This window comes from Stegastes partitus, unplaced genomic scaffold, assembly GCF_000690725.1.
Source record: "Stegastes partitus isolate 25-593 unplaced genomic scaffold, Stegastes_partitus-1.0.2 Scaffold1136, whole genome shotgun sequence".
Lineage (NCBI taxonomy): Eukaryota > Metazoa > Chordata > Actinopteri > Pomacentridae > Stegastes > Stegastes partitus.
In genome coordinates, this window is record NW_007578867.1 from 33,400 (window position 1) to 44,080 (window position 10,681).

At 40.7% G+C, this 10,681-nt stretch overlaps 1 protein-coding gene across 1 annotated transcript; it reads left to right on the forward strand.

Annotated features, from left to right (window-relative positions):
- Positions 1-2,344: 2,344 nt before the first annotated feature.
- dnajc18 (DnaJ (Hsp40) homolog, subfamily C, member 18) lies at positions 2,345-10,274 on the forward strand. Its single transcript, XM_008296565.1, has 8 exons — positions 2,345-2,845; positions 3,652-3,820; positions 4,312-4,457; positions 5,858-6,064; positions 6,397-6,512; positions 6,771-6,880; positions 6,975-7,147; positions 8,476-10,274. The coding sequence occupies exons 1-8, from the start codon at positions 2,719-2,721 to the stop codon at positions 8,598-8,600; spliced, it is 1,173 nt and encodes a 390-aa protein (XP_008294787.1). The 5' UTR covers positions 2,345-2,718; the 3' UTR covers positions 8,601-10,274.
- Positions 10,275-10,681: the final 407 nt, after the last annotated feature.

The window sequence follows — 10,681 nt, forward strand, 5'->3', positions numbered from 1 at the left end:
TTACAAAGGCATTGAAGGTTGTACAGAAGAGGTAGGAGCATTTTAAAAGATGAAAATTATTATTTATTAAGTAGAATTGAATGAAAGTTAAATGCAAAAAACAAGAAAACAACAGTAAACTGACTTTTGCATGTGTGTGTGTGTGTCTTATCTATAATAGACAATGTCAAGATTATTGACATATTCAGTGATGTTTTCACTATGTGTCCCTCTGTTACATACTGTGAAGCTACATCAACGACATTTTCTACTAATAGAATGTATTGTTTTTCATTGTTGCCTAGTTTTGTCAAGTTGAGGATCAATGTGTCATATTCCTTAAAGTATTTCAGTCTTAAACTAAATTAACTGTAAACTACACTTACGCTATATATCTATATCGGGATAATCACACAATATTACATCTAACTAAGCCCAATGTTCTGCCAAAGTGTCCTTCATCACGTCAGCTGTTAGAGAGATGAACACAGTTTATCAGTATGTTACAATATGAAAGTAGTCCATAATAATAATTTTAAAAAAGGCCTTTACAGTTTTGTAGATTAGACCACATCATTTTAGTTTGTTTAACTTAGAAACACAAGTTCTGTCACTGCCTTAAAACACGAGTTAACTAACTTGGGTTGGGATAATGATTTTAATATCAGTTTTGAAATGTATCAGCCAAGTTAACTGACTAATCTCAGTCAATTTAAGATAATAAATAGAATCAACTGTGTAGTCTATGCTGCAAGGTGGCTCTGTGGTTAACACCGTTGCCTCGCAGCAAGAAGGTCGCCGGTTTGCATCCCAGAGAGGACACCTGGGATCTTTCTGCGTGGAGTTTGCATGTTCTCCCCGTGCAGTGTGGGTTCTCTCCAGGTTCTCCGGCTTCCTCCCACAGTCCAAAAACATGTTGAGGTTAATTGGTGATTCTAAATCATCCATAGGTGTGAATGTGAGTGTGCTTGGTTGTCTGTCTCTAAGTGTAGCCCTGTGATAGACTGGTGACCTGTCCAGGGTGTCCCCTGCCTTCACCCTGAGTCAGCTGGGATAGGCTCCAGCCCCCCACGACCCTAGTGAGGATTAAGCGGTGTATAGATAATGGATGGATGGACTTCAAATTAGACAACCAATGTTTGCAAGTTCAAAATTTACCTGAAAATAAAAACAGGATATCTTAGGTTGAATTAACTTGGAATTACCAGAACTATGTATTTCTATTAGATTAACAAGAAAAGATTTGTTAATTCCACTAAATGTCTAAATAGTGTTTGACAGGGTACATTTCAAAATAAATTAGTTTTTTCTTCTTCTTTTCTGCCACTGCAGTCAAAGGCCGAAATGTGCCACTTAATGGCTAAAATCACGAAAACAGATTTTTGATCAGCCATCATGACCCTTGAAAGTTTACCCAGAAGGCGCTTCTTAAAGTTTTCACCAATGAATTATAAGAAACCAGACAACAGCTAGGGTAATCATACTTGTTTCTATTATTCTACATCACAGATTTGCTATCGGAACTATGACATACCTCATGATATTCATGCTCAAAGGTGTTTATAGACAAACAGACAAAGTTGTTACTGTACAAACATGAGATTTTCACTTTTAGATTGTGACACCTGGAATGACCTGAAATTGATTTTGAACAGAGCTTAAATGTGTTTTTGAGCCCTACAAAATGTAATGTGCCAATTTCTGCACTTATGAAGTTAAAACGGTGAGTGGTGAGAGTGTGTGTGTGTGTGTGTGTGTGTGTGTATAGGTAGTTGTGTGTGTATAGGTATACATGGGGGTGGGAGGGACTGTTTTTTGTTTGTTTGTGTGTTTGTTTGTTTTTGCAATGCTTTTAAATGCTGTAAAGCACTTTGTGTTGCTCTTTTGTATGAGACGTGCTATATAAATAAAGTTTGATTTGATTTAATTGGAAGAAGGCTCAAAAATGTTGATAGTATTAAGGTAGAATTGTGCATGGGTTCATAAAATATGCTAAGGCTATCGTAATATATATATATATTTAAAAAAAAAAAAAAAATCAACCAAATTGTAGGCCACCACTCTCCCCTATAGACACTTGAATGCATCACCACCACTTGACGAAGGTACGCCTGTAATGAAAGTCTTTGAATGCAGCATCAGCACCACAGCAGGCCTACCACCTGCTGATGTTACTCAGCCGTCTGGGTTTTCTAAATACCATTTAGTAACACAAGAAAATAAAGAAAAAGGAAAGGGTCATGAAAAAAACTAAATGTTCAACTTACTTACCAACAGACAGCCGAATAAATGTGATTTTACCTCAACAACAGGACGGTTTTCCACACATTTGACAGCTCGCTGCACCGGATCTGACATCACCGCGGCGCTGCCTCCACCTCTCGTCCATCGCAGGACAGCAGGACGTTTTTAAAAAATCAACACGGTGGCCCCTTTAAACGCCGCTAACCGAGCAGACGGCTCCGAGAATCCATTTTAAGCCTCTCCGTTTAAAATAATGGCCCAACTGCGGGCCCGTTTGCAGCCTGACAACATCCTCCGTCGTCCGCTAATCGGATAGCGCGACGGACTTTGAGTGACTGCGGGCAGCGCCGAGCTAACGTTACGCAGCTGTCTGTAACCGAAGCTAACCGGCTACCTACCGTTAGCTGAAGCCTCAACACATGATACGGACGCACAGTGTCCAGGGTAAGACCTCCACACACACGGCCACCGGACCCCCCGAATAAACCCGCTGAAATGGACAAAGAAGAAGCAGACCGGCTGATAGAGAAGGCGAAGCTGTGTTTACGGTCCGGACGGAAAGATCGGGCGTTGCAGCTGCTATATGAGGCGCAGAACATTTACCCCAGCACCCGGGCCAGAGGTAAAATTAGCTGACGCACATTCTGCAATGGCAGTCCGACTAGCTAAACCTTGGTCTACTAGTTAACTTATCCCTGCTTGTTCACTGCAGGAGATCTATTTTCAGATTTCAAAATGGATGCACAGAGTGTGTGTTTTCAGATGGGGATACAAAACAAAAGCAACGTAGCCTTTTTTAAATGTCTGTTACTGCTGCAGAGTGAAATTTCGGGCTGTTCAGGACACCCTTCCCCCTTGCAATTCATGGAGGGAACCACAGACTGTGGGGCAGCGCTGTGTGAAAATATGAGCGTGTTTTCAGGTGCTTTACTCGCCCTGATTGCTTTTGCAATAATGGCATCCTAACCAGGATCATTAAGCTGCCATAGATGACTTTTAGCGCCACTTGCATGCCCATAAGGTCTGTTTTACAGCTTGTTGTACTGTTTTATATTGTGCAAAGATTGATAAACAACTTGGAAATCAGCCTGCTGATGTACAGATGGATGATGTTGTTGTGCACAGGGAACTTCTGAAAGAGTATGACTGTGATCTGAATCTAGTGTCGTGGCCTTCAGCTTCACCAGATCAACACTGTGGGAGATTTTGGGGTCATGTATTTGACAGCATTCTTAACCAGACAGAAAGATATTCATCCCTCCAAATGAGTCTCAGAGATAGTCCACCATCTGTGTATTCAAGACCTACCATAAAAAACGACAATCAACTATAAATTTCATGTTGAGCTCGATTGATGCTGTTCTTGATTAAACTTTTTACATTTTTGGATTCCCAGTTGACCACAGACAGTGTTGTTGTTGTTTGCAGTGCTGATAGATGCCATACTAAGGAATGGAGGGAGTGCTGCTCCAGAGACAAACCACGTTCCCCCGCCATCGGGATGGAGAGACGAGGACATAGGTCGCAACGAAACAAGCAACGCAAGCGGCGATGAGAAGAAGAGCTACACCGAGGATCAGCGCCAGGGTGTTCTCAGGTGATTCTTTTGCATTTTTGTTTTTCGAAAACAGACGGGGCAGTTTGTTTTTTTTATGCTGATCTAAATCAAAGCTGTTTCCTAAGGTGACCCATCAATGAGTATCTCTGATGCTGATCATGAAGCAGTCCACAATATTTCTATTCATTTAAGGTGTCCTGCCTGCACATACAGCGCTCCACCAGCAAAAACAGATCAATACGTTTGCTGCCTTCTTTGACTTAAAAGTGTTAATGAAGGGGAACACAGTTATAGTAGTTGTAAATACTAATCACCACAATGTTTTCATAACATGAACTAGAAAGGAAATGTACTTACGTCTTTCAGTCTACAGCAGATATAACAGTGACTTCATGAAGCAGCTCTCTGTTAATGTACTTCTCACTAAATATTGTATAAAGGGTATGCACACTCATATGAAAGGGAGAGAGAGTGCATCTGTCAGCCTTGAAGTCCCGGTTTGGACATCCATTATCCTTTTTTTATTGCAGGATAAAGAATTGCAAGGACTTCTATGAAATCCTTGGTGTTAACAAAAATGCCAGCGATGAAGATTTGAAGAAGGCGTACAGGAAGTTGGCCCTGAAGTTTCACCCTGACAAGAACTTCGCTCCAGGAGCCACAGATGCTTTCAAAGGTATGAGTTTTAGAGAGGAGGCAGAAAAATAACACCATTTTCTGTGAGAAAGAAATGGCAGAATTATTTCATATTTCATTTTCATAGTATCTATCATAAACACTGCTGTGCACGACTGCTGCATGTTGACAAAACTCTACTGATCACACCAAGGATGTTGCTGGTAAACAGACATCATCAGGGTTTAAGCTTGGTAAGCCAGGTTTAGCAGTTTAAATCAAGTTCAGAAGTTCTGTGTTGGGCTTCCGTGCACCTTCCCCCTGAGCTGCAGGAGAGCTGGAGGAGAGGTGCAAATTAAAGATTAAGCGAAGATGTTGCATAAAGTGTAAAGGCCAGGTGCTGTGAAAACAATGGAAAGTTAGCGACTGTGTTTGGCTGTCTGGTTTGGCCTGTTAACCATCACAGACACAGGCAGCAGTAACGGCTGTCACACACTGCTGCACTCCTGCTCAGAGTCAGAACTCAGTCACATCTGATCACACAAATATAACAACATGACACGGAGCAAGTTTAACAGAATTGGGATCACAGTGCCACACTCCTGATTTTTCAAGAAATTAAGTGCATTCTGTTGAAGTGGCTGAATTTGAATGATTGGATAAATTGTCTAAAATTAGCTTTCAAAATCATGAAACAATAAGAAATCTTCTCGACTCTGAAATACTGAGGCCATGTTTGCTGAAGACGCTGATTGACTGCAACCAAAATAAACCGTACTAACCAAGCAATCAGACCTTAGTTTCGATCTGAAATCACAAACTTGCCCTTACAGAATCCTTCGTCACTCGGTAGCTGTGGACTAAGTTACATACTGTAATAAAGCAAACACACAAGGCAACGTACACTCATTGATAGACATGTATCACCAACGATGGCACCAGATGTCTGCAGGGCAGGAGGATGAAGACCAGGAATGGAAATAATCAGTTCATCCCCATTTACAAGTAGTAGATTATCTGTGAATCTCAGGTGTATTAGATGAAACAACTACCTGGTCACTGCAGATGTCAAGTGTTGATGGAGGTCTTCAGCTCTCCATCACTGTAGCTCCTCACAATATCAGTCTACCCCTTCTTCGTCTCATCAGCGTTAGGAAATTTAAAAAAGGAGACCGTTCTGCTAATTCTGGCATCCAGGGAAGATGCAGAGCTTGCCAGCAAGCAAGAAACACTGTTGTTAATCTGCCCTAGTTTTTATGACACTATAGCGGTGGTGGGAGGGTTCGTGTAAAGTATGGCGGCTCCAGTGTGTTACCAAGCCATGAGTTCTGGTCTGCACAAACAATCCTTAACACAGAAATGATGAAAAGCTGTCTCACAGAAACGAATCTCAGAGTTTTCTTTAAGAAATGACTCCCAGCATATTTTACTACAAAAAATGTCTCTCTTCTCTACCAACAGCAATAGGCAACGCATATGCAGTGCTGAGCAATCCAGACAAGAGGCAGCAGTATGATCAGTATGGAGATCAGTCTACAACTTCGAATGCACCCCAGCACTCCACCCACAGCCGCCATGCACACTACCGAAGCTTCCACAGAGACTTTGAGGCTGACATTTCCCCCGAGGAACTCTTCAACATTTTCTTTGGGGGAAGGTTTCCCACAGGTACGTTAAACGAAAGGGTTACTGCAGTTTCACTATTTAAAATGGTCTTTGGTCGGTAATTTGGAGGAAGATTGAAAATTTCCATCACAGCTGACATGTTTTCTCAATAAATAACTTACATAAAAACAAGTGAAAACCACGAGTAATGAATTTTTACTTGTTTTTAATTACATCTTAAATGCTTTAAGATAATGCAGTCTATCCGTAGTAGTGGTTTGTATCATTAGTGCTCTCAGTATTGTTTGTCATCGTTGCTATTAACTATAATTTAGGACTATTTTCTACCGTCTTACTTAAGTGTAGATGCAGTAAAACTCTGCGTTTCTTTACAGGAAATATCCATGTGTACACCAACCAGGGAGCCTCCTACTCTCAGTTCTATCAGCCTCGTCGTCGACGCGCTTATGAAAGGCGCGAGGAGGTGGTGGTGGAGGACAACCAGAGTCAGGTCAGTGACTCATAAAACATTAGCACAAATCCCCGATACAACTACAGCATTATGTTGCCATCTTCTTGTCGAAATACTGCATCGCCCTAATCATTAACACGCGCTAAAGAACTCCGGTAAAGTTTGGAGATACGTTTTTAACACGTTTGCAGCCCCCATTTACTTGACTACGGCGCTGGCATGAGTACAGTGTAATTAGTGCAGCCTACAGAGAGTATTACATGCTTTGCAATCTGTGCTGATTTTATCTTCCCACAGAACACCTTCACAGCGCTTCTGCAGCTTCTTCCCGTGTTGGTGCTAATCCTCATATCAGTGTTTACACAGATGATGGCCACTAACCCGCCCTACAGTCTCTTCTATAAGCCGTGAGTCTGTTCAACCATCAGCCTTACAACAGTGACACATTAACAAATGCTTGGGTGCCGCTGAATACATTTGAATTGTGCGTTTTGTTTGCAGGGCCATGGGGCTGGTGGTATCCAGGGAAACGCAGCACATGGGCGTACCGTACTACGTAGATAAAAGTTTCGAGAAGGAATACCGCGGAGCTGCGCTGGACGAACTGGAGAAAACTATCGAGAGCGACTACATCGAACACCTGCAGAGCAGCTGCTGGAAAGAGAAACAGCAAAGTAAGCACTCGTTTAGATCAGGAGTCGGTTTTAAGTTTAAATCTTGACTTATGTGGAGTGCTTATATTGTGTCCTGTGACGTAAACACACCCTCTAATTCACATTACATTCAGCTGCTCATTGTTAAAGGAACAGTGACGCACTTTGGGAAATACATTTATTTACCTTCTGGCAGAAGTTTGCCAGATTAACCAAACAAAGCACAATGTGTTGTGCTCTAGTGACCTCTGCTGTTCCTTTCATATTCACTTGAGGCTGACTACAAACCCCCAAATGTCCAACTTTACTGTGGAAATAAACATGTTTATGGCCCCTTATGAGGATTGGTTCTGGTCTTCCTGCTTATGAAAACTGTAAAGAAGGTGTTTTTTTAATAGAACCTACCTGTTAAAATTGTATTAGAGCTTAAAGAGTGTGAACACTTTGAGAGACAAGGATCCCCATTAGCTGATGCCAAGACGTCAGCTCGTCTTCCTGGGGTTCAGACAATAAGATATCAAAAACAAGCATTACAGTAAAAATAGAACAAAACACACAACAGGAATAGTTGAAATAATAATAGAAATACATTGAAAAATACATTAAAATTAATACATAGAAGTATATAAAGACAATACATAGAATAATATGATATAGAATCATACATAAAAGATAATACATAGAAATATATATACATAAAAATACATAGAAAATACTTATTTTCTAAAAAATAAAGAAAAACAATTCGAGTCGTGTATCACATGACCCAATCTCACTCAATAAGGATGAGCAGGAATGTTGAGGTGTCAGTAACAAATACATTTTTAGTCTGTTCTTAAAACCAGCCTTTCTATTAATTACCTGAACCTCATGTGGAAGACACAACTGACCTATAGAATACTGTCCTCCTCATAGAGTCAGTCAGAGGTAGAGGGAGGGTAATCTGTTCATTAGTCTAAGGTGGTGCCCTCATAGACGGTCCTTTACCCTGAGAGGTTTGCATTGGCCTGGCTCAGATCCACTCATGCCACACTTCTTTGCTAATTTTCATATTAGCCAGAGAAAACAGAGTAAGGCACTGTTACAATGTCAATAACCAGAACCACTCGGCTTCAAAATCACTGTTCATGGAGGGTGTGTGTTAAGCTAACAGACTGCTGACCGTAGCTTCGTATTTATTGTGCAGATATGGGAGAAGTATTGATCTTTTCCTATAACTCTGTGCTATAAAGCGTCGAGTGCGTTTCCCAAAACGTCTCACTTTGCCTTTAAGTGCAAAAAAAAAAAAAAAAAGCTCTTAAATATAGCGGCGATACATCTTACTTTTGTCATCCCGCGTTCCTTTTCAGAGTCGGACTTGGCAAACCTCGGACAACTTTACCGGGACGAACGCTTAAAGCAGAAGGCAGAGTCGATGAGGCTGGACAACTGTGAGAAACTGCATCGATTGGTTGGGCGTCAGAGGGGCAAATGAGGACACGGAGGAGAACACGTTTCTTTACAGACTTTACAATAATGCATTTTAGTGAAGTGTGTAATTTATCCAATCCGGCCACTTTGTAAAGAAATCTCTTTAGGTACAGCGCAGTCAGTGGGAGATTATGCCACTGGAAACAATGTGCCTTCTCTCCTCTTCGATGGTAGAAAACAAGAGTTGCATGTCGGCTGCCGACCCCGGCTGTGGCGGCAGCAGCATCAAGTGCAAACTCACTGTGGCAGTGCGTATGATGTCTTTGAGCCTTTAAACTTTCTTATAGAAATGGCATGACATATGGGGTCTCCCTTCGGGGTCATGAAGGCAGTTGTATGTTCACACATACATGTTTTATCTGTTTAGGTTTTGTAGTTAACCTCTATTGATTTTTTTTGGGATGTTTTTGGTGTCCTTGCTGAAGTTCTAGGTGTATTTATTTAGTAGTTAATAGAGTGAATGTGGCGTGAGCATCTCGGCTCAGTATTTTCCGCTGGAAATGTTGAGTTCAGTGACTTAAAAATAACACTGTAGTCTTTGGACAAATCTGAGAGTGTGTGTACTGTGAAACGATGAAGGACCTTTATTTGTGATTAAAACAGATGAATCAGACAATTTGACCTCCAGCACTATCACAATAGGAGGCACTGTAGAGTAAAAAATTTACTAAACATGACCACTATTTCCTGAATAATATGCTTATCTTAAAAGGTTGTACTTGCCAAAAAAAAAAGGAAAAAAAACGAGCTGAATCCCACCGTAGAGCTTCCAGCTCCCTGCACTTCTGCTTGCATAGGTATTTATTGCTTTTGTCATTTAGCTTCAGGAGCTGCAGGTTTAAGTGACTGTTGTTCTTTAAAGAAAAAAAAAAGAAGATGTCAGAAAAAGGTCATTTTGATTTGTCACAAGGAGCTCAGTGTTTACCTACAAAGCCTCACAGGAGCTCAGCTGTGAGCAGTATGTGTACACATATGGGGGCTTCAATGGCATGCAATACTTTCTTTTCATAAATCAGCCTCATTTTGTCTTCAAAGAAATTGTTTTCAGCCCAACTTTCTAAATGTTTTTTTTTTTAAACCCTGCACCCGTTATTTATACAGATCTTTTGTAAAGAAAACACGTTTTAATTTGAAAATCTAAAATTTTTGTGGGCATAAACCTCCTTTTTCTCCTCGGAATCAGAATTGTGATTTTGTCATGTTCTCGTCAGGTTTGGTCATCATGAATAGGAACTTTGTGGAATTTTTTTTTTATACCAACCCCAAATCATGAACCCCCCCTCCTCTACAGACATTAATACATGTTGCTGTGCACTAAGACTGCCAAACTGCCTTAGCTGTTCTCATACGTATAAATATTCAGGTTCATTTCAAGCACTTTTAAGTTAACATTGACTCCTGTGTTCCATATTGTTGCTGTTGCATGCACCCTAGTGAGAGAGTGTTTTATTAGTTACTTATTTTCGGGGCGTCTTCATGACTACTGACACTAAAAATGTTAATTGATGAGAAATATTCAGGTCCACACTGTAAGTCACAAAACATGTAAATCCTTTACTGTGATACACACAAGTCAGGTTTTGGTATCAATCGGTGTGGAAGTACACTTGAGTAACACTGCAGAATTAAGCTTTCAGCCAAAAATACCAGAAAATTAAAGATGTAACCAGAATATGTACTTGGCCTGATTTGTTTATTTGGGTTGAGTCTTTGTGTGATTCTTGTTCGGTCGCATCATTAAAACGGCAGAGGATACAGGTCACACATGCATCTGAGTACAAAAGTGTCCTACAGTATTATTATTAGAAGACTACAGATTCAGATTGAGGTGCAGTGTTTGAACCGTGGCTTTAGTTTAGGCTGATGACAAGCTCACGCTGTTCAGAACTCTGTGTTTTTTTAATTTCAAGGTGATTAAAGCGAAACTTCCAAACCAACTACCACGTCCTGCTAACAGTGATCATAGTGCAGGTCAGATATTGGGATTATTTTTAATTTTAGAAGTCAACTAATCACGTAAAATATCACAGAAGCGTGACGCACTGGGTCTGAACCACTCACGACTGCCTTTAGAAAGAAAAACAT

Bases quoted from the DNA above. Each gene is read 5' to 3' on its own strand.
- dnajc18 (XM_008296565.1), top strand. From the start codon at position 2,719: ATGGACAAAGAAGAAGCAGACCGGCTGATAGAGAAGGCGAAGCTGTGT. The intron at 3,821-4,311 runs GTGATTCTTTTG...TTTTTATTGCAG, and splicing joins CAGCGCCAGGGTGTTCTCAG to GATAAAGAATTGCAAGGACT. The intron at 6,881-6,974 runs GTGAGTCTGTTC...TTTTGTTTGCAG, and splicing joins TACAGTCTCTTCTATAAGCC to GGCCATGGGGCTGGTGGTAT.